Source organism: Loxodonta africana, chromosome 8 (genome assembly GCF_030014295.1).
Source record: "Loxodonta africana isolate mLoxAfr1 chromosome 8, mLoxAfr1.hap2, whole genome shotgun sequence".
In the NCBI taxonomy this organism is placed as follows: Eukaryota; Metazoa; Chordata; class Mammalia; order Proboscidea; family Elephantidae; genus Loxodonta; species Loxodonta africana.
Window position 1 is genome coordinate 511,181 of NC_087349.1, and position 26,229 is coordinate 537,409.

General features: G+C 62.6%; 1 protein-coding gene across 1 annotated transcript in view; it reads right to left on the reverse strand.

Annotated features, from left to right (window-relative positions):
- The window catches only part of LOC135232281 (SCO-spondin-like), a 44,321-nt gene extending 18,370 nt beyond the window's left edge, over positions 1 to 25,951 (reverse strand). Inside the window, 60 exon segments of the mRNA XM_064290349.1 lie at positions 705 to 957; positions 1,121 to 1,285; positions 1,549 to 1,722; positions 2,438 to 2,529; positions 2,721 to 2,846; positions 2,987 to 3,116; positions 3,235 to 3,357; positions 3,479 to 3,658; positions 4,321 to 4,485; positions 4,584 to 4,784; positions 5,719 to 5,862; positions 6,153 to 6,302; positions 6,509 to 6,566; positions 7,234 to 7,306; positions 7,699 to 7,797; positions 8,018 to 8,202; positions 8,583 to 8,698; positions 8,787 to 8,963; positions 9,242 to 9,346; positions 10,090 to 10,144; positions 10,229 to 10,382; positions 10,871 to 11,021; positions 11,164 to 11,367; positions 11,427 to 11,508; positions 11,510 to 11,565; positions 11,711 to 11,863; positions 12,092 to 12,323; positions 12,400 to 12,491; positions 12,597 to 12,851; positions 13,185 to 13,301; positions 13,441 to 13,554; positions 13,916 to 14,113; positions 14,250 to 14,483; positions 14,660 to 14,829; positions 14,908 to 15,001; positions 15,124 to 15,273; positions 15,527 to 15,636; positions 15,847 to 15,974; positions 16,102 to 16,298; positions 16,984 to 17,118; positions 17,354 to 17,610; positions 17,841 to 17,935; positions 18,021 to 18,210; positions 18,720 to 18,954; positions 19,147 to 19,312; positions 19,476 to 19,703; positions 19,773 to 19,948; positions 20,424 to 20,541; positions 20,684 to 20,828; positions 21,075 to 21,315; positions 21,646 to 21,814; positions 21,999 to 22,142; positions 22,496 to 22,575; positions 22,665 to 22,823; positions 24,308 to 24,407; positions 24,491 to 24,735; positions 24,912 to 25,100; positions 25,209 to 25,291; positions 25,600 to 25,776; positions 25,902 to 25,951. Of these exon segments, the coding sequence (XP_064146419.1) occupies positions 705 to 957; positions 1,121 to 1,285; positions 1,549 to 1,722; positions 2,438 to 2,529; positions 2,721 to 2,846; positions 2,987 to 3,116; positions 3,235 to 3,357; positions 3,479 to 3,658; positions 4,321 to 4,485; positions 4,584 to 4,784; positions 5,719 to 5,862; positions 6,153 to 6,302; positions 6,509 to 6,566; positions 7,234 to 7,306; positions 7,699 to 7,797; positions 8,018 to 8,202; positions 8,583 to 8,698; positions 8,787 to 8,963; positions 9,242 to 9,346; positions 10,090 to 10,144; positions 10,229 to 10,382; positions 10,871 to 11,021; positions 11,164 to 11,367; positions 11,427 to 11,508; positions 11,510 to 11,565; positions 11,711 to 11,863; positions 12,092 to 12,323; positions 12,400 to 12,491; positions 12,597 to 12,851; positions 13,185 to 13,301; positions 13,441 to 13,554; positions 13,916 to 14,113; positions 14,250 to 14,483; positions 14,660 to 14,829; positions 14,908 to 15,001; positions 15,124 to 15,273; positions 15,527 to 15,636; positions 15,847 to 15,974; positions 16,102 to 16,298; positions 16,984 to 17,118; positions 17,354 to 17,610; positions 17,841 to 17,935; positions 18,021 to 18,210; positions 18,720 to 18,954; positions 19,147 to 19,312; positions 19,476 to 19,703; positions 19,773 to 19,948; positions 20,424 to 20,541; positions 20,684 to 20,828; positions 21,075 to 21,315; positions 21,646 to 21,814; positions 21,999 to 22,142; positions 22,496 to 22,575; positions 22,665 to 22,823; positions 24,308 to 24,407; positions 24,491 to 24,735; positions 24,912 to 25,100; positions 25,209 to 25,291; positions 25,600 to 25,776; positions 25,902 to 25,951 (9,044 nt within the window).
- Between the last annotated feature and the right edge of the window lie 278 nt (positions 25,952 to 26,229).

Sequence of the window (26,229 nt, forward strand, 5' to 3'; positions counted from 1 at the left end):
TAGGAGTGGTGGAGGAAGAGTAGACCCTAGGAAGGAGGACGGGTACTTTCCTCACTTCAAGGTTTCCCCAATAAATGCTTTCAAGCCTATTTGTCAAATACATGGGGTCCCCAGCAAAAGAATCTAAAAAAGAAGGCCAGGGGCAGAGAGAGGGAGGAAGATAAAAAAAAAAAAGAAGAAGAAGAAGAAGAGTTGCGGAGGGATCAAGGGAGGGAAAAGAAAAGGGAAGGAGAAAAAGAAGGAAAGAGGAGTAAGATGGAAAGAAGGGGAAGGAGGAAGAGAAAGAAGAGGAAAGGGCAAGAAGGCGGAAGGAAGGGGGAAAGCAGGGAAGGGCTGGCGCCCTCTGCTGGGCCCGCCGGGTATCGGCTCCTGGGCTCCTGCGAAGGGTGCTTCAAGGTTTCCGAGCAGGTGGGGAATGACATTCAGGAACAAGGAAGAGAGCACCGGGAGGACAGACTAGAAGCCCCATCATAAAGGGTCTCATCCATCTGAGACAGTGTTTCCGTAAGTGGAGGGCACGATGATTCCTCAAAGGGGTAGACGGGATCCCATTCCCCGAGTATTCTGGGGCTGGCACCCCTCCCCATCTGCTGGAGGAGGGCGGAGTACACGCACGTGGTCTGGGGAAGGGGTCGATGCCCGCCCGCCTCCCCCGTGCCCGCCCCCTCCCTCCTCTCCCTCGCCTTCACCCCTCCCCGTCCTACCAGTTGTTGCAGGAGTCCAGTCGAGCCACTGCTCCGGGCAGGTAGAGCCGCCCATGCCACTGGCAGGGACACTGGCCTCGGGGAAGGCAGCCCGCGGCGTGCAGCAAGAGGCCAGGCGGGCAGGCGCAGCCGGGGACGCAGGAGCCCGTGCACTCCACCCCGGAGCTCTGCGCCACGCACAGCCGAGGGCACGGCCCGCCCTCCTGGCAGCACTGCTCCTCCGAGCGGAACACCATGTGCTCCGGGCACTGAGCTGGGGGGGCACACCGAGCGGGCCTCAGCAGCGGGGGGGATTGAGGAGGGGGCTGGGCACGCAGGAAGGCAAGGTAGGCTTGGGGGGCGGGGTGGGGTGAGGGTGCTGACACCACAGTGGGAAGGATGGAGGAGTCAGCCTGAGGGCCAGGAGGCGCCGATACCTGTGCAGGGCTGCGTGTTGCAGTCCCGGGTCTGGCTGTGGGGTCCCCGGCACTCTGGGTCCCCGGAGGCTGGGCCAGAACAGCTGCGCCCACGTGTCTGGATGCCTCCGTCACAGGGAACTGAGCAAGCCGACCAGGGAGCCCACGGACCCCAGGCGCTTGGTACTATCAGGGAGGGGGCAGGGGAAAGCGCCGTGGGGCCGGCGGGCCGAGAGCTGGGGCCTTGCCTGGATTCTCAGAGCCCCAAAATGGTCTTAAACATTCCTTTAGGCTGCCCCTTAACCTGGACTGGCTGTCCCGGGGACGGCTGGGGGAGGGAAGCTTAAGCATAAAGGCCAGGCCCACTCCAGTCCCTCCCCACGTGTACAGAACCGCCCCAGGGGTCATTCTCTCCCCACCAGTGCTGCACGGGACCGACAGAGGCACACCTGGACACACAGGGGGGCTGCAGGGCTCCTCCTGAGTGCCCTCTCCGGTGCAGGAGGCGTGCCCGGGACTGGAGCAGAGTCGGGAACGACGTCGCCACCCCGGGCCCCCCCCAGGGGTAAGGCAGCTCCGATTGCAGGGCGACCACAGCGTCCAGGACGTCCAGCCCAGTACCTCTGGAGGGGGGTGGTGGGAGGGACAGGCCTATTGCAGCGGGGCCCTGGCTGGGCTGAGTATTGGGGAACCAGAGATCGCAGGATAAGATCTGGGAAGCCAGGGGTCAGGGAAGTGCTAATGAGGACGAAGCATGGTACTGGGGAGGCTCACAGCAGTCTCTGCTCCCACTCCACTCACTGAGATTCCCACCCCAGCTCTGGGCCTGTTCCCACGCTCTCTCCACACTTCAGTCCACAGGCCTTGCTGGCTAGTCCAATCCGACATGCCCACTGTCTGTCCTCATATCTAGACGCTTCCAAACACTATCCTCAGTCACCAAGGGCACGCCTTCAGTTCATCTGCAAGTCTTCCCCGGCACACACACCCCGTGGGCCCATGCGTGCCCCCTGCTCCAGCTCCAGGATTCTCCACCACTGCCCCACGCTGCGGCCCCGCCTCTCTAGGTGGGAGGAGTCCCGCACCTGCGCCAGGCCTCCGCCCTCCCCCTTCACCACGTCAAAGCCCATTCTACTGAGGCCAGCTCTAGGCCTGCATCTCCAGACTGGGGAGGCCACCCTGACTCCCGCTTCCTGACTGGGACGATCAGCGTGGTCCAGTCCCCCGGGTTCCTGAGTTTGGTTTGAAAGAAAATGGAAGGGAAGGGGTGGAGGCCCCACTTACGTCCCCCACTCCCCCCTACCCCCGCCTTCTTCCCTGCCCCTGCCATAGCTATACCTGTCCCACACCCCGTGTGGCAGGCCTGCAGTTCCTGGCTGTCCCCTTCGCACGGAACACCCCCAGCGGTGGCTGGAGGGTTGGAGGGAGACCTGGGGAAAGGCAGCATGGGAACCCATGCTCCTGTTTCCCAACCCCACCCCTGCCTCCTCTGCCCTCCATGCCCCAGCTACCCCTGCCCCTCAGACCTGCCTGCATGACTAGACTCCTCCACTGTCCCCTTCCCTTGCTTACTCCTCAATCCCCAACCTCTCTCTTTCCCTCCCTCTCTGCCCATACACACCTGAACCTGGCCCTCACTCCAGAGCCACAAGAGCGGTCACAGGGGCCCCAGGGGGACCAGGCTGACCAGCCACAAGGCACAGGACAGCTCCTCGATTCACATCGCAGAGCCCCCTCCTCACAGACGCTGCAGAGGGTAGGGGACGGAATGAGGTCAGGCTTGGAGACTGGAGACCAGGTCGAAGGCCCACCCAGAACTCCAAGGCCTCACAGCCTCCCCAGACTGCCTCTGCCGAGGGTGTGCTAGTGGGCAGGGTGTGCCCTCACCACCAGCTGCAGTTGTCCAGCAGAAAGCGCTCACCCGGGGGCTTCAGCTCCTTACCCACAAGGCAAGGGCACTGGGAGAGGGGTAGGCAGTTCTCGTAGTGCAGGAGCAGCCCAGGTGGGCAGCGGCATCCTGGGGGTTGGTGGTACTCAGCTCCAGGTGAGGAGGGAAGGCAGGGGACAAGTTCCATTAGTGTCCCCTGCTCCCCCTAGTGTTCTATCCATGGTGCCCCCTTGCTGGTCAGCCTCACCCTCCAGACAGTGCCCACTGCAACTTCTGTTGGCCTCAGGGTCCAGGCAGGAGGGTGGGCACAAGGGCACCAGCCCCTTATGGCACAGCTCAGCACTCACATGTACGCGGCCCAGGCCACAGTCTGGGGGACACAGCACCAGGTTGGGGGGGTGGGGCACGAGAGGCAAAGGGACTACCCCAACTGCCCACCCTACAGACTTCCTCCTTGGATGCCCCCCCCAGCCCAGCCCCCAGCCTCTTACCGGTACCACCTCCACAGGGCTGCAAGTTGCAGGGTGCACTCTCCTGGGAGAGCCCTGGGCAAGGGGCACCACTGTTCTTGGGTGGGGGGTCCTTACAGCTCCTCTTTCGACTCTGATGGCCACCCCCACAGGAAACGCTGCAGGGCCCCCAGGCCTCCCACACAGCCCATGCCCCAGCCACTGCAGGGAAGGAAGAATGCAGAGGAACCAGGAGGTCTCCAGGTGGAAACCAGGAGACAGGACTTTGCTGGAATGGAAGAGCAGGTGGGCAGCCAGAGAGGACACTGCCCCTAGGCCCTGGCTGGGTGGTGCCAGCAAGGCAGCACTCAGGGGGAATTCCAGAGTTCTTTTTCCTAGGGAACTTCCCACAGGTAGTATGTGCCCAGGGAAGATCAGTGCGCCTCTAGGTCCCTGGGAGGATCTGGGGCCATGGAAATTGTGGCGCAGGGCACCCCTGGCGGCTGGGAGTGGAAGTGAAACAGCCCCACCAGGTTAAAACTAGGACATGAGATTTGGGCTGAAGAGCCACCCCAAGGTGGAAAACCCCTTGCTGCCATGCAAAGCCCGGGTGGGGATGGTCCTTGGGCCCGTAGAGACTAGCTGCACACCTGCACCTATCTCATACTTGTATCCTTAGAGCACCTTCTGAGGCGGATTGCTATAGTTCCCAGGGTACAGGCTCCACCCAGGGCCACTTGGGCAGAAGGAGGGGCCGGGCGGAGGATCCTGATGGCCTTTGCTGGCCACTGGCTGTGACAGCAGGAGGAACTGCACTCCTGACGTCCTGGGATCCCCAAGGGAGTGCAGGGCCCTGTCACTGGAGAGGGCTGGGGCTGGCCCACCTGGGCAGGCCCGAAGGAAGCAGGACCGACTTCGGACTCGGTCAAGTGGGCAGCTGCCCCCAGGCAGGGGAGGCCGAAGCGGCTGCCGGTGCTGGACGGCAAGGCCAGGTCCACAGCTTTGGCTGCAGCTGCTCCAGCCAGACCAGGGTGCCAGCACACAGTCCACTGCAGGGCAGGATAGCATAAGTCAGGGGTCAGGGTCAGGGGTCAGGTTAGCGCTAGGGCAGCCAGTGGCAGGCAGGCCCTGGGGTCTGTGTGTATACCACAGTCACGCTCATCAGAGCCGTCCTGGCAATCCGGCCGCAGGTCACAGCGCCGTGGGGCAGGAAGGCATTCCCCACTACCACAGTGCAGCTGTTGTGGAGAGCAGGTGGCTGGCAGCCCAGGCAGGGCTATTGTGGACACCAAGAAGGGCACAGTGCTCGCTGCCCGGGGGGCAAGGGAGAAGGAGTTGTTATTCCTGGCTGGGGGACAGGCGGGCTCCTCCACCGCAGGCTCAGAGGGATATAGCGAGCTGACCTGTGGCCTGGCCTCCCTACTGCAATGCTGAGTGCTGCCCGGCTTCCCCCTGCTTAAGGCAGAGAGCATACAGCCTCTTACGTAGTCTCTCTGCAGGTCAAAGGCCCTTGGGGTGTCAGAGAGGCTGGAGTGGCCATAAGAGCAGTCGACTTCTCGTGCCCTGGCCCTTCCTTTGATTTTTCCTGATTGGAAGACTATGCCATGGGCCTTGAGCACAGCATTCTACTTTCACTGGATGGATGGATGGATGGATGGATGGATGGATGGATGGATGGATGGATGGATGGATGGATGGATGGATGGACAGACGGATGGATGGACAGACGGATGGATGGACGGACGGATGGTCAGTCAGATGTAAGGACAGATAGATGGACTAATGGGCAGATGAACGAACAGATTAATGGATGGATGGACAGTTGAATGGATGGACAGATAGGTAGATGGATGGACAGATGATGGACAGGTTAATGGATGGATGGACAGATTAATGAATGGATGGATAAATGGATGATGGATTGGTGGATGGACAGACAGATGAATGGATGGAGGGATGGATGAATGGGTGGATAGATTAATGAATGAATGGGTTGACTGATGGACAGATTAATGGATGGACGTATGGAAGAATAGATGGATGGACAGATGGACAGATTAATGGGTGGATGGACAGATGGATAGACTGATGGCCTATCCCACCCCCTCTTCACTGTCCCCCAAACACACACCCCTGTTGTTTTCCCAGCTCTTATCTCTCTACTCTCTGCCACCTGAAGCCTCTCCAGGCCCTTCCCATGGAGCCAGAAGTGGGTACTAGTGACTCCCCAAGCCTAAGACCCTCTGGCACCACAGCATACAATAGACACCTGCCTTGTTCACCACAGCACCACTCATCAGAGCCATCCAGACACTCTTCCTGCCCATCGCACAGCTGCTCAGGCTCCACGCAGCCCAGCACTATGCAGCCCACCTGCCCTGGGCCACACTGTGTGGGCAGGAAGGGCCCTGGGCACACACTTGGGCCTGTGGGCACCACTGCATGGTCGGCGGGTGCCACTCCCACCCCACCTAGAACCTGGCCTGGTCCCACCAATAACCCAGTCCTGGGCCATGTGGTCTGGAGCAGAACTAACACCCCTCCCGGGGGCGGCTCCTCTTCTCTAAGGGAACCCTTGAAGCCTGCCCCTGGCCTATGAGGGAAACGGATCCCCCAAGGCCACCCCTGGTCTGTAAGGGGACCCTCTGGGGCTGCCCCCACAGGGTCCCTGTTGGGATCAAACAGGCTGTGCAGGCACAAGGCTATGAAATCTTACCGGTGGGGGCCACTGTAGCCATCTCGTGGGGAGAGCGCCCCGTAACAGCTACCATATCTGGTTGCAGTATCCTGACCTCTGGCTGGGGTGTGGGGGTGGTGGCCACTGGTGGCATGGACTCTCCAGAACTCGGATGAGGAGACTTGGAGGCTGGGAGAGGACCCGCTGGCCTCTTCTCCGTGGGCACAAGGGTAAGGTGAGGACCATGGGGTCCCCTCCCACAAGAGGTGACTCCTTGACTCCTTCCTGGGTGGCGCACCTCGCCGCAGGAGGAGGTCACAGGTCAGAGGACCAGAAGCTCAGACTTGTGGACAGGGATGGGGCTTGGGAAGGAGGCCTGGAGCCAGCGCACATACCTGTCGGGGGTTCTGGGGACCCTTGCTCGGGGTGCCAGAGCTCAGTCCCTGCCAGACTCTGTGAGAGGAGAGGACTCTGCCCAGATGGGTGCCTCCCATGTCGGCCGCCCCCTGCACCCTCCCCCCGTCCCTCTCCCTCATCCACCTGCTCCTTCCCAAGCCCAGGGCAGAGCTGAGCCAGGGACTGGGTTCATTCACATACATCCTCATTGTTCACACATTCAGAGACACTCGCTCAGACACACACACACCCTCACACAGGCACGCATGCTTGCTGACATACATCCATACCCATTCACATAGACATCCTCACATACACATTCACTCATTCACATTCACACACTAACACACACACACTCGACTCAGACACTTTCATGCACACTCACGCTCACGTATGTGCTGGATGCTTTGTTCATTCCCTATCCGCTCTTCTTCACCTACAGGCCCCCGTCCCTCAAGCCTAGCCCTCCCCCTCAGGAAGCCCCTCCCCCCAGTGCCCATGTACTGGTGTCTGTGGGCATGACCCTATGCCCAGGGTGGGCCTCTTGTCTCCCAAACCTTCCAGACCAGTGCACCTCCCTTCTCTGGGCCCCAAGAGGCTCAGCATACCCGTGAACAAGGACAAGTGAAGGGGGGGTTCATGCAGGGGGCTGGGGCAGAGCGGAGGTGGTGATGCTGGTGGCCCCCACTCCGTATCTGCCTGGGCCTCCCCCTGTCTCGCTCACCTCCCCATGCTGCGTGACCAGCTGCAGGGGCTGGGTGGAGGAGGGGCCTGGGGTCCTCGCTGCGGGATGCACCCTGGGAAGGGAAAGAACCAAGAGCGCTCTAGGGCTCCCCCAGCCTCAGAGCCCCCACCAGGCAGGAGGTCAGTGTTCTCCCAGCTGAGCCCTGGGGAGGAGCGTTCAGGAGGGGTTCTCCAGGGCTATCAGAATCACCAGTCTGCTGAGTCCCACCCACAGAGCCCTGCTTTGGCAGGTGGGGGTGGAGCCCGAGAATCTTAATTTTCGGCAAGCTACAGGTGATGCTGAAGCTGCTGGCCCAGGATGAGACTCGGAGCCCTTGGTCTCTAGACCCTCAACAAAGGTATGGAATGTGCATGCAGGACCAGGGAGCCTTGGGGTGCAGGCAGTGTGCGCCCAGAGGGCTCCTTCCTCAGCTAAGAGTGCGAGCGGTGGGGGCAACTCGCAGACCTGCTGGCGCGGGTGGACAGAAGTTCGCAGCCCTCTTCATCGGAGCCATCTGCACAGTCCTCCGTGCCATCACAAGCAGCCCCACTCCAGGCACACTCACTGCTGGCACAGCGGGGCACAGCTCCCGGGCAAGGGGAGGCCCTTGGCGAGGATGCTGGGGTGGGGAGCGGGACTGTGAAGGCTCCTGCCCGCCCCACCTGGTCCCCCTGCTCCGGTTCTCCTAGCCCCACCTATAACTAGCTACAGCCCCACCTGAACTCCCCAGCCCCGCCTCTACCTGGCTCACAGCTCTGCCCAGCCCCATCCCTACCTGGCTCACAACCACTCCGGAACCTCCCCCCTGCCCCGCTCCATGTCGGTACCTGGCCTACAGCCCAGCAGCTCCACCCTCAGAAAGGCGCTGTCGTGGGGACCCCGGAACCGGACCCGCACGTACCGAGCCTGCACCATCCGGCCAAAGATCTGCACCGCTGGGCTCAGGCCGTCCCAGCTCCCAGGGGAGGCCTGCAGGTATAGGGCTGTCGCTGGCTGAACCGAACCCTGCTTTTCGGGTCTCCTCCCTCCACCCACCCAAGCCCCCGACTGGCCCCACCCTGCAAGTCCCCAGAGCTCTTGCCCTAGCACCAGCCTTCTGGGCCTCTGGAGGCTGCGGGCTTCTGGTCCTGCCAAACTCCCCAAGGGGACAAGGAGTGTCCAGGCCTGGCTCAGATTGCTTCCTGAGGCCTTCTGCCCAGTTAGAGTGCAAACCCCAGGGGCTCAGGGGCCTCCCGGGCTCCCTCCACGCTAACCCGACATCACCCACCCACTCCCCGCACCTGACAGAGGCCCCAAACCCTCCAAGGACTGTGGGCTCCCAGGGGCGTGAGGGCCTCCACAGGCGGTACCTGGGGTGGGAGCAGAGGGCCACGCAGGAGTTCACCGTCTTCGTGCCATTGGAGGCCGTCGCTGCTGAACTGCAGTGAGAAGCTGGAGCCATCCCCGGTGGCCTGCACAAGGAGGCCTGGGAGGCAGGGCAGGGTCAGAGCTGAGGGAGCAGTCTGCTCCCCTGTCCCCACCCACCGTCTGGCCCCTACCCCGCCTGCACTGACCAGTGAGGTTCCTGGGCTGCCTCAGGTCCAGCTGCAGTAAGGTGGGTGGGGTGTGTGGCCCAGGGTGGGCCTCCCTGTGGCTTCCCTCGGTGGGAGCCCCCAGAGAGGCAGCCCAGGCCGGGTGCTCCGACAGCTGGGACACAGCATGCAGGATCCCCAGGGGGGAATAGCAGGGGTCTGGGTGCAGGAAAGGGAGGGGCTGAGTAGGGGCAGAGCCTGTTGAACAGTCAGGAACCATAGGGGAAGCTGGGGATTTGAGGGCCCCAAACAGCTGACCTTAGCCCAGGACAGAAGGAGGGTCCAAGGGTAGAGGTGGGAAAGCAACTGAAGAATGGCTAGAGTCCATACTGGCAGGGCGCCCACTCCCCCACCAACACAAGGGACAGACCCAGCTGTCCTGCTTCCTCTCCAGGGCTGGGCAGTCTCTCTCCCAGGCCAACAGCATATCCCCTTACCTCCTGGTGGAGGCAGAAGGTAGGTGGCCAGAGGGGGTCCAATCTGGGGGCTGGGGGCAGGAGCAGGGGCCGGAGTGGCCATGGGGTGGGCTGTCTGGTTCTCTCCTGTGTGGGGAGACACAGATGGGCTCCCCCACTTCTTGGAGCACTTCCTGTCCCATGACTTTGGGGGGCGGGGGCCTGAGAACAACCCCCAGCAGGAAAGCCCCCTCCTCCCTAGTGTGAGTTGGGGTTTTCAGTCTCATTGAACATTTAGAGAACAGAAGAAAACTGCCTGTCTGAAGCCACCTCAGGGCTGGACCCAAGCAGCTGCCTCCCTGATCCATGGCTGTGAGACTAATAGGGCAGGTCTGCGAGCCTCTGGGTGGAAGCACAGTGGGCCTGGGGTTTGGAGAAGGAAAACTGCCATGCTCTTGTGTAGTCAGCAACTTGCACCATGGTCTATGTTGGTCTGTCCTAATCTCAGCAGAGAGGGGTGAGGGGAAGGAATTGTTGCCTGGGGGTGCACTTTCAGGCCCATAAATACATCCATTTTTGAGCCTTTTCCTGCTTCAACGATAACTCAGTTTCCAGTAAAGATGCTCTTGAGAAAGTCCAGCAATGCCTTGTCTGCTCTGAGGGGGACAGGGGAGCCCCAGGAGAACCAGAGGGCAGAGTGCCTGGGGGCAGCGAAGTAGGACATCCACATGGCTGCTCAACCAGAACCACTCCCACTGGGGGGCCCATTCCTTGCCTCCCTGAGTCTGGGGCACTGGCCCTCAGAACCCCCAATGCTCCCCTCCTGCTCCCTCTCAGTCCCCCGTCCTCCTCCCTTTGGGGCTCCTCTGCCATCCCCTAGACCCACTCACCGGACAGGATGCAGTGGCAGCACGCCGCTCCCACTCCCTCCACCAGGAACCAGCCCTGTGGGCCCAGGAGTCAGGAGTGTGTCCTGAGCCCGGCAGGCCTGTGGCCCCCCCTGCACCCCTGCCATGGCCCACCCCTTACCTGGGGGCAGCTGCCCAGGGGGCAGTAAAGGGAGCAGTGCACGGTGCGGTTGTGCAGACACTGGCACACCTCACACGGGCCCCCACGCCAGCGTTGCCCAGCGCGAAAAGCCTGACCCTGCCATCCACACTCTGCACAGGGCTCCGTCTGGCATCTGGGAAGGGTCCTGGCCTGGTAAGCAGGCTTGCCCAAGCACTGCTCCCCCATATCCAGGACTCTGTCAGGGACTGAGGGGCTTACGAAGAGTCACTCTATAACCCCATCCCACACCTGCCCCCCAAGAAATGAAATTGGTCCAAAAGAGGGGCTATCTGCACAACTCCCCCATTCAGTGAAGCCAGTCCTAGTGGCCTGGGTGGCAGATGCTGCTATGGCTCTGACGAGCATCACGCAGGTATGCCAGGGCACAGGCAGGGAACCACACCTGCCCCATATTTGTCCCTGGTCTCTGCCACCATCACTGCATCTGTGGGCTCCCTCTACCCTCCACTTGGGCCCAGAGGCATTAAACTGAAGTAGGAGAAGGTGGGGTCCCCAAAGATGTTGCGGGCATCAGGCCCAGGTGTGGGTGAAAACCCAGAAAGAAGCTCCCTATCTGGGGGCTGGTGGTGAGGCTTGGGTCCCTGCAGGTGGGAACAGTACCTTCGGGCCTTGCGGTGAATGTCCCGGCACTGACTGCCACGGCCGGAGAAGTGGGGATTGTTGGGGCTTCGAAAGGCCCACTGGATGCTGTGACTCCCACAGGGGCCCAGACACTCAGCCCAGGGGGACCAGGACGACCAGCCACAGTCCACTGAGGGAAGGCCAAAGGTCAGGTGCTGGGGCCACCAAGGCAGAGTACCTGGAGTCAGGGTCATGGCCTGGAGGAGGGGAGGATGCCTGGCCAGGTGGTCTAGGAGGGGGCCATGACCCCAGGGAAGGGCCAAGGGGCTCACCACTGCAGTGCGGGTTGGGCCGGCAGCGCCGGGGCCGCCCATCTTGGCAGATGCAGAGCTGGCAGTTGGCCTCAATGCGTTGGCCAGGCCAGTAGCGGGTGCCGTCCACAAGGCAGGGGCAGTGCCGGGGCCACACACACTGCCCTTCGCTGCCCAGCAACTGCCCCTTGGGGCACCAGCAGCCTGGGGAGGCCCAGGGTGAGGCTCCTGTCCCCAAGCACCACCCACAGCCAGCCCTGCTGCTACTCCTGGCCGGGCTTCACCTGGGCAGCAGGGCTGGTCAGTGGGGCATGAGGCCTGGCTGGAGACGTCCTCGCACGTCAAGTCGCAGGGGGTGCAGGGTCCAGAGCACCAGCTCCCCAGGGCAGGTGGCATTGGGACAGCCATCCTGAGTGCAGGGCTCTGAGCAGAATCTGGAATGGGTCACCCAAGACAGGTCCCCCACTCCCCCCATCTCCCACCCTGCAGCCTGTACACACACAGCTGCCTCCACCTCTCAGCCTGCACAGCCTGTACACACACTCTCTGCCCCCGCCCCAGCACTCACTGGTCTCGCGGGTGCTATGAGGGCCACCAGGCAGCGTGGCACAGCTCCTTCCCCCATTCTGGGGTGGGCGGCACCCTCGCTGCCGGGTTGTGGTGCCCCCACAGGGCTCGAGGCAGGGCGACCAGGCCGACCAGGGGTTCCACTCCCCATCCACTGGAAGGACGAGGCGGGCGGTGGGCGGGCAGCAGGGCTGAGGGACCCTGGCCTCCTTTGCCTCTCCCTCTAAGACCCTCCTCTCCAGGTCCTCTCTCTCCAGGCCCTGTTTCTCCAGGCCCTTCTCCTCCAGGCCCCCTTCCCTCCAAGCACCCTTTCCAGGCCCCTTCTCCAGGCCGCCCATCTCCCTAGGGCCGCCCCCCCCCCCAGGTGCCCCAGGCCACTCACCTGGGCAGGCTGCAAAGAAGCAGGCCTGAGACTTGTGCTCTGTGCCGGGGCAGTGCTGCAGCACCAGGGGGCTAGCAGGGGAGCAGTGGCGACTCCGGCCCTGCACCCCAGGCCCGCACGTCTGGCTGCACGCTGCCCATGGGCTCCAGGGGCCCCAGCTCCCACAACCCTGCTCTTCTGGGGAGGGCCCTGTGCCCCCTGACAATTCACAGTCTGGCCGCCCATCACACACCTGGGTGGGGGGGGCGGGGTCAGGGTCCTATAGTCAGTCTACAACCCGCCTACTGCACCCACTGCTGAGGCCTCACCAGCTGGAATCCGATACAGGCACCGTCTGGGCAGGAGTACTCAGGGCATGGGACCCCTGTCCTGTTGGGGCCTCCCAGGGCTAGAAGCCCCTCTGGGGAGCAAGGGGAGAAAAGGCAGTTAGGTGGGGAGTGGGCAGTACAGGCACCACGGGCTGTCCAGCCCTCCCAACTCCGCCTCCGCAGGAACAGGGTCCCACCACAGCCCAGCTCGTCCTCGGCCTGGGGACAGTCCTGGGTCCCCTCGCAAACCCGATCTGGGGGCAGGCATAGTTCCGGAGCCAAGCCACAGGGGAAGAGGCCAGGACATGGGGGCAGCTGGGTGGGTCCTGTGGGCAGCAAGAGGTGTCCTGGGATGCCTCCGCCCCATATCGGCCGAGGGGCTGGCAGGGGAGGCCTTTCGGAGGCCCGTGGGGGCAAGGAGGCCTGGGCAGAGGAGGTGGGACCACAGCCCCCTGGGGAGGAGGACAGGACTCAGGGACTGTCTAGAAGGGGAGGAACTGGGGGCAGCTACGTGCCCACCGTGCCACTGCCCACCCTCTTGTCCATGACTGCCCAAGTGTGGGCAAAGCCAAGAGCCTGCTCCTCTCTCTCCGGGCTCTGGAAGGAGGGCCAAAGTTTTCAACTGGAATTTCATTTAAAAGATCAAAGCGCAGACTGAGGCCCCCGGATCTGAGTCACTCCCTAGCTCGCCTGCGCCCACCCAGAGGACAAAGAGCGGGAGGGAAGAACAGGCAGAAGACGAAGACTGCGAGGAGCAGGGTCAGTGCTAGGACTAAGGTCTATACCGGGGGCAGAGGTCAGCGCCGGGAACGGGCTCCGAACTGGGGGCGGGGTCTGCGCGGTGGGCGGGGTTAGGTCTCCGTGGGCAGGGCCTGAGCTGGGGGCGTAGGTCGGCGCTCTAGCTGGGTGTGCGCACGGACGGGGCGTGGGGTGGGGTGGGGAGGTGGTCTGCACTGGGGGCTGGGGCAGCGCGCGATGGGCGGGGCGGAGCGGGCGGGGCGGAGGTCTCGGGACAGTGCGGTGGGCCGGCCGGGGGCTCACCGCAGTCGCGCTCGTCGCTGCTGTCTGCGCAGTCCTCGTCTCGGTCGCAGCGCCAGCCCCGCGGGACACACTCACCGCTTCCGCAAGCAAACTCGGCGGGTCCGCAGGGCAGGGCTGCAGCGACCCAACTCGGACCCTGCCCGGGGGCTGCAGGCCTCGGCCGGTCCCGCCCCACCTCTGAGCTCCCGCGTCCCGCTGGCCTCGGCACCCACGTCTTCCCTCCCGAATCTGCGGCTCCCGCGCTCTGTTGCCCTGTTGGTCTTCCAGAAGCTCTTCCCTCGCCCAGGAATTCCCAGTTGACCCCCGCAGCTTAGGGGAGGGCACGGGACGCTCCATGTCCTTCAGGCCCCTCCATTCGTTCTTTCTCTGCCCCTGCCCACCCCCAGAGTACCCACCCCAAAACACTTCCCACCAGGACGCTCTTCCGTCCTCCTGGCTCCCAGCCCCCTAGCGCCACCCTCTGCAGAACACTTACCAGGTCCGATATCGCTCGGGGGAGTTGGTGCAGTCTCCAGGGACCCAGCAGGAGGCGTGGGCAGAGAGGGGAGGGGGCAGTGCCTGGGCCCCTCATCCGCCCCGTCCGGGCAGTCCCAGACCCCGTCACACAGCTGGAAGGCACCCACGCAGCTGTCATCTGTGCAGGACACCTCTCCAGAGGTGCAGTTCGTCCGCCCTGCAGCCAGGGAGGAGATGCTTTCTGGGCACTGTGTGGGGTGCCCCACTCACAGCTTCCGCAGGCCATAGACCAAGCTGGCGAAGAAGGGAAGCCAGCACTGTTGGCAGACTGCAGCCAGGGCTAGAAGACATACCCAGACAGGATTCCTCGTCGGTGGCGTCTGGACAGTCGGGGTGCCCATCGCAGAGCAGCGCCATGGGCAAGCACTGCCCATCTGCACAGGCCAGAGATTCCTGGGGGCACGGGCAGCCCTTCTCATCTGCCCCATCCACACAGTCGTGCTGCCCATCAGAGCGCAGAGCCATAGGCAGGCATCCTCCAGAGCTGCAGGAGAACTGCCCCTCCCCACAGCCTGGGGTGGCACAGCCTGACATGGGACAAGCAGGTGAACTCAGAGCCCTGATGCAGGGTCTGATAGGTCCCCATACCGGGAAAGGCCAGAATGTCCTACCCGTCTGCCCAATCCCACAAATCCTGACTTCTGACAGATGGTTTCTCTCCAATAAACTTGGGCACTGTACAGGGACAGGCTGCATCACTCACCCTCCTCATCGGAGCCATCACCACAGTCGTCTTGGTTGTCACAGAGCCACCCATGGGGCACACAGCACCCACTCTCCTGGCATGGGACCTCTCCCTCTGCACAGCTGGGCACTGGCTCCTCACAGTGAGGACTGCCACTTCCGCAGTGCCACTGACTGTCCTGGCACGTGCTGAGCACATGGCGTCTGGGGGTCAGCACTGGGTTGGGCCCGTGGGCAGAGGGCTCCTCCTGAGGCACCCCCACTCACCAGTTCCCGCAGTCCTTCTGCAGCACAGCCCCCGGTGGGAAGAAGCTGCCCCCCCACTCGCAGGGGCAGGAGGCGGGCTCCAGGCAGATCTCGCCTGTGGTCACAGAGGGCAGGGCTCAAAGCAAAACCGTGCAGGCTGCCACCCAGGCTGGCACTGTGGCCTGGGCCCTCTCCCACTTGAGCCGCCCCTCTCCTTGCCCCTCCCGATCTCCACACCGTGCAGCAGGGTTCCCTCGGGGCAGAAGCAGCCCTCCACGCAGGCAGCCACCTGGCAGTGCCACCTGGGCTCAGGAGCCTAGTCACGGCAGGTGGGGGGACACGTGGGGCCACAGGCATCATACAGCTGGCCCCCTTCGCACTGCACAGCTAGGGGGAAAGAGGCCTGGGTCACAGAGCGTCAGGGCACCGGGGAGCCAGCACAAGGCGACGTCTGTGCAGTCCCTGCAATGGGGGTACCTAGCGCAGACCCTCCCTGAAACTCCCTCAGGCCATGTGTAACATGCAAATTCCACAGGGGCAGCCATTTTGCATGTTTTGTTTAGCTGTAAAGTGTGTGGCACGTGGTAGCAGACTTGGCGAAAGAAGCGCTACAGGAGCTGAGCAGGTGGGCGGCACTCACGGCAGAGCTCCTGGCTGCGCCAGCGCAGGCGATGTCCGTGCCGAGCGCACTCATCCGCGTAGGTGGCGATGGCCGAGCAGAGACACTCACAGTCGCCCCCAGAGTCGCAGCTGGAGGGAGAGGGGCTTAGCTCAGGAAGCCCTGCGCTCCCTAGACACCTGCTCTAGCCCAGCCCCAGCCCCCGCCCGACCCGACCCGCTCCAGCACCCCCCAGAACACGCCCCACACCCTCTCCACCCGGCAGGCCTCGGCTACCAGGTTCAGCTCCCAGTCCAAGCCCCGCCCCCATCCCCTCCGGCCGCTGGATGCCCCTTCCTCACCCGCAGGCTTCGTGCAAGCACCGCTCGTAGTGCGTCTGCGGAGGCACCTCGGCGTGGCACGCTGCGAAGACAGCATGCAGCAGTACCCCGCAGCGCGCCCGGGCCCAGTCAGTGCGGTGGGCATTCACCTGCAGGGAGCGGGGCACAGTTGTTCTTTGCTTCTCTGCACAGCCAGCGGCCCCCTAGCTCCTGGGAGCCCCTGAAACTCCCCCCCCACCCCGCCCCAGTCCCAGGCCCGCTGCCGTTGTCCCTCACGGTGCAGGGATGCGGCATGTCTCCGGGCTCTGGGCAGAGGGGCTGGAGGCGCCAGGAATGGGCGGCCAGCTCCGCCGTGGGCTCCAGGACTCCCTGGCGGCTGCTCAGGTCGTTGCTGGCATCTCCATCAAAGTTTCCGCACAGCCCCGCCACGCGGCCGCGGAACTGCGGGGGCAAGTGCACCAACACCCGGGTGCCTGGAGCGGAAGGTGGCAGGGCTGCATTTGGGGAAGCGGCCCTGGGCCTTCTCTGGACGGGCTGTCACATCTGCAGCCATACTCCTAAGACTGGCGGCGGATCCCTCTTTTCTGCGGGCGTCAGGGTGATGAGTGAGGAGAACTGTGTTTTGGGGGTCAGGGAAGAAGTGGGCACCTACTCTCCTAGCTATAGCCAGGTGGTCAGATTCCGAAAGCAGTCAGTCTTGGGGACTCAGGACAAAGACAGGACAAAGTCAGCCCCAGGCCTCCCCACACTCTGCCCTTATGAGGGTTGTGCCATTTCCCTTAATTTCTGTCACAATTTTTTCCAAAATGCCAACTGCTGTTTGGGTGGTGGGATGTTAGGAGATTTATTTTCACTTCTTTCTCAAATTTGGTATATTCTAAAAGTTTCTTTGGTGAGCAGGTATTGTTTTCACAATGAAGGAAAACGTTTACAATTATAAAAACACAACTTGGGAACTCCAGCTGAGTGTGATTGAGGGCAGGTGGAGCTCTGGCTGAGGTAGGGGAAGAGGCAGGGTCTGGGCCAGCCTTGCTGGGACCCCCACCCCAGCCCTGAGGCCGCCAGAAGACAGTTGGCCAGGTGTTGGGAGTCGGGGCCAACACTCAAGCCCAAGGTGCTGGAACAAGGGGAGGGTCGATGGGGTTGCTGGGGCCTGACCTCCATCTCAGAGCAGGCTGAGGCCCAGGCAAGTCCTGAGCACCAGGAAGAGGCCAGAGTAACGCAGGCTCAGCCCAAGGCCTGTGTAAATCTTGGGGGGTGAGATGGGCACCCCGTTCACTGTCACGGCCCGGCCTGTGGAGGAGAAAGTGGCATCAAGGGCGGAGGGGCACACCCAGACCCCCAAGGCTCTCCCTAGCCTCTGCTGAGCCTTTCTTTTGCTTCTTGAGCTACAGAAGCCCAGGCAAACTACGGGTCCCCTTGGGGTCTCGGTTTCTTGGAGTCTTCCAGAATCTGGGTCCCCAAGGCCAGGGAAGGGCACTGTGGTTGTGCCTGCCCAGCCACGCCCACCCTCTGGGACCACGGCCACCTCGGAGCAGATGTATGATGGTGCCCTCCAGCTGCAGACTCAGCGCCTTGGTGCAGACAAGGCCACTGGCCCCACAGGGCAGGTTTTGGGCTGACACAGAGAAACGGCCAGCAGCCTCCCGCACCAGCAGGTACTCGCAGGCCCCAGGGAAGGTTATCGCCAGCCCATCAAATGTGACATAGTGAGGGGCGCCTGAGGCCTGGCAGTGACCCCCACACTGATGACCCGTGCAGTGCCACTGCCGGCCCTGGCACACACTGTGGGCAAGGAGGGAAAGAGGCAGTGTCAGCAAGGACAGGCCTGGGCTGTGTCCAGGATTTGGAGGGTTCCCACTGGCCCCACCAGGGCTCCAACACATTCGCTGCCCAGACCGGATGCCTCCTAACACTCCAGCCTCTTCCAAGGGAAAGATGGGGTTCAGGAGAATGACACTTTGGGAGGTAGGGTCACAGGTCACAGGGCTTCAGGGCACAGGGCTTGGGTGTACCAGACATTGCAGTCTTCCTGGATGGTGGCATTGGGCGGGAACCACCGCCCGCTGTGGCGGCAGGGGCAGCGCTCAGTGGGCACACACTGCTTGTCCTGAGTGGAGGTGGGGGAGAGAGAGCTGAAGGGGCTGCCAGGCAGAAGCTGGGGGCAGCCCCATGTGGTTCCTCTGCAACCTCACCAGCAGCACGGTGCCCGGGGGGCAGACACAGCCTGCAGGGCTGCCCATGGGGCAGGTGTGGTTGGCACTGGGGCTGTCACAGGTGAGCAGGCAGGTGCCAGGGACGTGGATGAGCCCACGGGGACAGAATGCCTGCTGCGGGGGGCAGCGGTGCGCTGTGCAATTCCAGAGGCCTCTTTTCTGGCAGATGCTGTGGAGGTCAGAGTGGTCAGGGTCAGGTCTGATGTGGGGGAGCCTCACAAGCCCAGGCATCCAGGTCCCCTGATGCTGAGTGGGATCCTGCCCTGACGGTCCCTCTTCCTTCCTTGGCTCCAAAGGGCCCTTCTCCAGCTCCAGGAGTGGTGGAGGTATCCAACACCCCATGCCCAGCCCAGCAAAGGGCATTCACCATAGCCCTCACCCACCCCAGGCCTGAGTCTGTAACGCCTTCAGCAGAGCCTGGGCCACACCTCAGGAGCTCCAGGGTCTGGCTCAGTCCCTCACCAGTAAAGTTCCTGCTCTGTAGAGTGGATCGACTCTCCCACTCCCCACTTCACCACATCTAAGGAGTGTGTATGAAAGTTCGTCTAGGACCTGAAAGTGTGACTGTCATCCCTGAGCTCATGCTGAGGTCCCAGAGCAACACAGCCTGACCCCTTTCTTGCAGCTCCCCCCCCTTCACCCCAATTCTTCCCTCCACCCAGAGGCAGAGACCCTCACCAGCGGCTGCAGTCCTTCATAGTGGTGCTGCCAGGGGCATGGCGGTGGGCTCCCAGCTGGCAAGGGCACAGGCTGGGGGGCACACACTGGCCTGCGGGGTCCCACAGCAGCCCTGGGGGGCAGTTACACCCAGGCACTCAACCGCCCAGCCCCACACAGTTCTCAGGCTCCCCGCAGTTTCGGCCGCATGCTGGGGCACACTCCTGGTGCTCCTGGCCACCAGGACATGTGACAGCTGGGCAGGGGACGCAGACAGGTCAGGGCATGGCACACAGACAGGTCAGGGCATGGCATGGCCAGCTTTGCCACCCCGGGGACCGCCCCCCACAGGAAGGCAGCCCACAATCTGCACAGGTGGAGGTCCTCCAGAGACTTTACTGAAGGGGGGCCAGGTGAGGGAGCTGTAGTTGGGCGGAGAAGCACTCACGGCAGAGGGTCTGGCTCCTCCAGGACTGCAGGGCGCCCTCCTGGGCACAGCGGTGGGCATAGGCTGAGAGCAGGGGGCACAGGCAATCCTCGCCCAAAGTGCAGCCACACACAGCTGCCAGGCAGCGCAGCCAGTATGGCTCCCTGTCCACTAGCCCATGGCACTTCTGGGGGCGGAGAAATGGGTTGGCTCCCCCTCCACAGACCCCCATGCCCTTGATCCCCACTGCCCCTCCCTGTGACGCCACGCTCCCTGAGTTCCCAAATGATTAAAAAGGTAGGTCGGGCAGGCAAGGTCCCCGTACAAACGCAGGAGCACTACCCTGCTACCTGGAAGGCTGGGTTGTGCAGGGCGGCGCAGGCTGCCTCCGCGAAGGGGCGGCGCTGGGTGTGGGTGCTGCATGGATGCAGTAGTGCTGCGTCCCCAGGGGGGCACCTCCCCTCGCCTGCCACCTGGAACTTGCTGGTGAAGGCAGCTACACTGGTCTCCACATCCCCAGCAGGGGTCAGGAAGTCATCTTGCTGGTTCCAGGTAAAGGTGCCACACAGACCCTGCACCTGGGGCAAGTGGGTGTGGCGGTCAGACCTGACCCCCAGGCTGGCAGCCACTCACCCCTCCCAGCATACCTGGTAGGCATAGTGGGGCTCCAGAGTGATGTAGGCTGCAGGGTCAGACACACCCCAGAGGACCTGGGCCCCGGGCCAGCGCAGCAACAGGAAGCTGTAGGAGGCTCGGGTGATGCTGAGGTTCCCAGCACCATGCCAGGGCACGGCCACCTCCTGCCCATCCACCAGGACAGCGCCTGGAATGGGAGGTCCCCGAGGTCACCAGGCCTAGTGAGCTCCCCCAGCCCCAAGACCACCTCCGCACCCATTTTGCCTCTATCTTCCCCTATGCAGTCTGAAAGCAGGGGGAGCTGGGCCGAGTGACCAGGGACAGACCCAGGGGTAGGGATATGGCGTGCCTCCTGTGTGTGGTGCTGGTTGTGCTGGGAGGCACCTAGCACCTCTCCTAGTGGTATCTTCCCTTCCCCTGGAGAGAAGGCAGAAGGTGCCTCAGACTCCCCACAGAACTGTCTGCTTCAGAGACTGGAGGGGGAGCTGAGGCTGTGAGCTCTGTGCAAAGGGATCTGGGGTTCAGCTCAGAGACACAGGGAGCTGGGGACAGGGCTGGGGACAGGGGTGGTGCCAGAGGCCACCTGGGCCCGAACTGCACCCCTGAGGCTGATGGCTGTCGGCAGGAGCCCAGTGGACGTGGGGGAGGTACAGCAAGGTTACTTGAGTCGCTGAGCTGGATGTGGGCCCCCTGCAGAGAGGCCAAGATGGCGTGGAGGCAGCTCCCAGACTCACAGGCCCCATGCTCCAGCTCAATCAGCAGCTGCCCCTTCACATGGTCCTGGACAGAGAAGGAGGGCAGATGGGGGTGGGACAGAGATGGAGAGGTCTGTGGTGGCCCTGACTGAGGCCTGACCATGGAGCCTTGCTCTGTGGGGTGTCACCTGCCCCCCATGCATACACTCCCACTGCCCTCTGCTCACCTGCACCAGGCCATAGCGGCAGCCTCTGCTGCCCCGGAAGGAGAAGCCCCGTCCATCAAAGGTGAGGTAGTGTCCATCGGCTCCCACAGAGCACTGAGCCGGGCACTGGGCCTGGGCACAGTGCCAGCGGCCATCCTGGCACACACTGCAGTCACACAGTGGAGGGCACCCTTGTACCAGCCTGGCCCCAGCCCACCCACCCATGGCCCTGTTCCCCATCCCCACCAGGCCACACCAGACAAGCTGAAGGCATCTGGTGGAGGGCACAAGGGTCATCGCCTAGGCCATGGGAGGTCAGAAATGGCTTGTGAGGGAGGCACCAGGTTGGGGAGGTAGTTTGAGGAGGGGAGCTGTGCCCCCCACCCCAGGTCAGGCCAAGCCTGGGACCCACCAAGGGTTGCACAACTGGTACACGGTGTCCCCTGGGGCATAGCGCTGGCGCCGGTGGTAGCAGGGGCATTGGGCAGGTGGCACACAGAGGGTGCCATCCCAGTACAGGCCAGGCGGACACTCGCAGCTGCTCACACACTCCTCCCGGCAGGACCGTTCCCCGCCCTCGCCAACGGCCGAGCAGCTGGGTGGGCAGGAGGACACGCAGTCCGAGTAGAGCTGGCCCCCAGGGCACAGGCGCTCTGTGGATAGGGGGGAGTGAGGCTGGGGGACTCTCCCCCAGGACACAGGCATTCAGTGGACAGGCAGGGGTGGGGTAGGGGAACGTAAGACCTCCCATCTCTGCCCACCTTCCACCTTCACCCACTTGTGTCCACCTGCATCCACCTCCTCCTACTTCTACCCACCTGTGCCCACCTGTGTTCACCTGCAACCACCTTCACCCACCTCCTCCTGGGGCCACCACTGGGCTAGCCTGAGAGGGTGGGGGTCACAGGGATGGTGCTGGGGGTGGCCATGCCCTCAAGAAGTGGGCAAGGAGAGGTGGTTGTGGAATAAGGGCCTGACGATACCACAGAAGCCAGGCTTCCTCCAGTGGATGTGGATGCCCTCCTGGGCACAGTGCTGGGCATAGTTTGCCAGGGTGGCACACACAGCCTCCCGCCGCCCCGCCTGCTTGCCGTCTGCTGCCCCGGCACAGTAGGCGAAGAGACAAGCCTCATGGTACCCGGTGGGGGCCACCTGGTACAAAGCGAGAGGGCACACGCCTTGCCTCTGGCCCCAAGAGCCTCCCACTGGCCCTGACTCTGTCACACCAGGACTTATGGCTGTTTCTCTCCAGGGGATAGAGTGACCAGGTCACACACAGCATCATCAGGGTGAGGCCTTTCCATCCCACTGGCTCCCTCACCCTCCTGTCTCATACCTGAATGTGGCACTCTCTGAAAGGACTGCCCAGGAGCAGGTGGCACACATCCTGGGCCTCAGCCAGCAGGCGGGATGCCTCTTCCACACCCCCCGGGGGCCTCTTGCAGACTGGAGCAGCCTCCGGGGCGTCCACACACCCAGGCTGGGAACAATTGGGGGCAGGCACCAGGGCATCAAGCAGATGACCAACCTTCACATACCCGTCGGGGCGTCCCAGACACCCCAGGTGAGCAGGCAGCAATGTGGCCCCCAGGGGGGGCAGGGGAGGGCAAAGAGTCCCAATCAGCCCGCATCAGGGGTCAGACAACGAGCTCGTTTGTCTCTTCCCCATCTTTTCCCCTTCCCCCCAACCCTGATTCATAGAAGCAGTTGGGGACCCTGCCTCTCTCCCCATGGGCTGGCAGAGACTGGTCCATGCGAACCTAGGGGAGCAGAGGCTTAGGGTGCGGGAGCTGGGGATCCAGGTCTGAGATTGAGGGTGGGGTTCTGCCTCACCTCAGAGTCGGGGAGCCTCCAGGAATTCCCAAAGGTGGCAGCTAGCACAGCCATCCTGCCACCTGGCTCCAAAAAGTCATCTGAGGACAGGCAGTGAGGCAGGGTGCTGGGTCTGGGATCTGTCCACCTGGGCCTCCATGCCAGCCCCACCCACACTGCACTCACTCACCCTCCGGCTGGTCATTGTAGAGCCCACACAGGCCTTGCGTCTGCCCGCGGAGCCCAGGATCCAGGGAGATGGACACAGAGCCAGCCCCATCCAGCCTCACGATGGCCCCCAGATCCCCTGACAGCACCAGCCAGTCTCCCTGCCACTGCAGGCTCATCCCTGCCGGAAGGAGGTCTCGCACCTCATTGGCAGACCACCCCCCATTCCATCCCATCCTACCAGGGGGCAGAGAGAAGGAACGGAGCCCTCAGAGCCCTAGTGCTCTCAGCACTTAAGACTAAAGCAGAGTCTATCCCCTCACAGCGCTCTTTGAGAAGCTCATGGACAGAGTAAAATACAAGTCAGCGATGACACACACCCGCACGCACACACGCACACGCACAACCTCATAAACACTCACAGTCCCACATACACAAATACACTCTCCCACATACTACCTCACACACTCGACATACCTTACACATACATCTTCACACACACACACATAGACACCAGAGACAAATCACACACACCTTCTCACACACACACCACAGACAACACACACACATACCACAGACAACCTCACACACACCCTCTCACACACACACACCACAGACAACCTCACACACACCCTCACACACACACCACAGACAACCTCACACACACCCTCTCACACGCACAACACAACCTTACACATACCCTCACACACACACATATACACCAGAGACAAACTCACACACACCCTCTCACACACACACCACAGACAACCTCACACACACACCGTAGACAACCTCACACACACACTGCAGACAACCTCACACATACCTTCTCACACACACAACACAACCTTACACACGCACACCACAGACAACCTCACACACACCCTCTCACACACATACCACAACCTCACACACACCACAGACAACCTCGCACACACCCTCTCACACACACAACACAGACAACCTTACACACACACTCTCACACACACACATATACACCAGAGACAAACTCACACACCTCTCACACACACACCACAACCTCACACATACCTTCTCACACACAACACAACCTTACACATGTACACCACAGACGACCTCACACACACCCTCTCACACACACCCCAAAGACAACCTCACACACACCCTCTCACACACACACCACAGACAACCTCGCACACACACAACCTCACACACACCCTCTCACACACACACCACAGAAAACCTCACACACACACCACAGACAACCTCACACACACCCATCATAGACAACCTCACATACTCTCTCACACACCCATCACAACCTCACACATGCACACACTCACATGTATGCACTCACACACACACACAACCTCACACACTTTCACACCACACACACACCATAACTTCACACACACACACTCACACATGTACCTGCTGATCCTACCTTACCCTATGAGTCCCAACCAGGAATATGGGTCTGGTACTAGAAACTTCCCACCCATTATCAAAGGCACTTCCTCAAGACGTCCCCGTGAGGCAGAATTGGCCGCACCAAATGCGCAGCAGGGGGAAACAGGGTCAGAGAGGCTGGGTAGAGAGAGTTGCCCAGTCGCGCAGTGAGGTGATAGGTGGGGGGCAGTGGCCTCCATCCCGAGGCGCCCTCCCCTGACTCCCACACTCCCTTACCATGGAGCATCCAGGACTCCTCTTTGGAGATCAGCACCCCATTCACAGAGACGTTGCCACCCTGAATCAGTGCCTCCTCTGGCCCCATTGTCACCCGGACCTCAGGAGATGTGCAGGAAGGGGTCAACGTGATCCCTCTCCACACCCAGCCCCCTCAATGTCCACCCAGTCTCCTTCCCTCACCAGCTGGCAGTGCCCAGGCTGGGAGCAGTGCCCCCCAGGCAGCAGGTGGACGGCCCAGCTGGAGTCAGCAGCGCCCGCCAGCAGGTAGGTGCATCGGCCCAGGAAGTGGAAGTGACGCCCGTCAAAGGTGCGGTAGTGGAAGCCAGACCAGGTGGCACAGGTGGCCAAGGGGCGCTGGCGCTGGCTCCAGAGCTGGCCCACGGCCCCTGCCAGTGGCTGCAGGGTCGCTAGGGTGGGGGTGCTGCCTAAGGAAGGGCACCACTGTGAGCATCTGACTGTGGGGTGGGAGCATGAGTGGGGCTACCAGGCCTCTCTCGAGTGGGTGCAAGAGGGGGTGTAGGCTCCTTGGTGGGCAGGGGACACAGTGGGTGCCCCAGGAGGGCCTTGGGGCGGGTGGAGCAGGCACAGGGTCTGCACCCACCTTGGGGGGGCTGATGGGAGCAGTGGATGCAGGCCTGGGAGCTTCCATCCTGCCAGCTGTGCCCCCAGACCTGGGCACAGCACTCCTCCAGGCTTGCTGCTGGTGTATGGACCACACCTGCCCACAGCTGGCACTGCCCTGTGGCAAAGCAGTGGCCACTGGGGCTGGATCCTTCGAGGACAGTGGTGGCTGGAGAAGAGGTTGGTGACTCAGGCATGGGGTGGGTGCAGCCTGGCAGCTCCAGGAAACCCCAGGTCTGGGAGGACTCCCCACCCAGGATCCCGCAGCTAAGCTTACCCAGGGAGCAGTGGGCACCCCCCCAGCCTGGGCAGCAAGCCCTCACAGTACGAGTCCGGGCAGCGGGCCGGGTTTCTGGGGGCCTGGGCCATGGAGCAGGCAGAGAAGAAGAGATGTTAGAGCCAGCCCAGAAGCCACAAGGAAGGCTGTGTGGTTTGGTCACTACTCTACTCCTCTGACCCTAATTTGGCCCTGATTCTCTTGAGAAGTCTGGATAAGATGATCCCTCAAGTCTCCTGCTCTGCCTTGCTGGCAATTCCTGATTCCAGCTCCTCGGTCCATGGCAGACCCAGGGAGCAGCACAACACCCCCCTGCTCTGGGCCCCACGTTTGAGGCACTGGCCCACTCCGCTCCTTCCCTCAGACAGCCCAGGGCCTGTGCTCCACTCACCTGTAGATGGGACAGAGCCTGAGGTCGGAGGTGAGCCGGCCATTTGTCCTTGGAGGCGGGCCCAGGAGCCAGCCCAGCCGGAGGTGGTGGTAGAGGCTGGCACAGGGCACCAGGTCCTCCTGGCGGGGTGTCACCAACTCCTCCACCCAGACAGTTTCAGTCTGCTCACACCACCGCCTGCGGGGATGGGCTTGCTGTCCCACCTACCCCATCCTGGGTCCCATCTCAGGAGGGGGTGCTTAACTGAGGAGGGGGTTAACATTGGGGAAGGGGGGCTGGAGGGCCTGGGGTGGGGTGCTTACCTGCCAGCCAGTGCCCAGGCCACCATGAAGAGCAGGGCCAGGAGCAGCATGGTGCCCCTGCCCTCTGAGGATGAGAGGGGTAAGTGAGGCTTGGGCCTCGGGAGGGCAAGGCCACTGCCCCGCCTGCACACCCAGGTCCTCTGTCCAGTGGTCAGTCTGTCAGTCTGAGGTGGGCAGCGAGCTGGGCCCTCAGGCTGGAAGGCTTTATCCCAGTCGCACGCCCCTGGCACCATCTGCCGGGAACCAGATTGGACCTGCCCACAACCCTCTCAGGGGCCCTCACACTGGAGGCAGCCCCATCCTGCCCTTCCGGGAGAGTGTGTGTGTG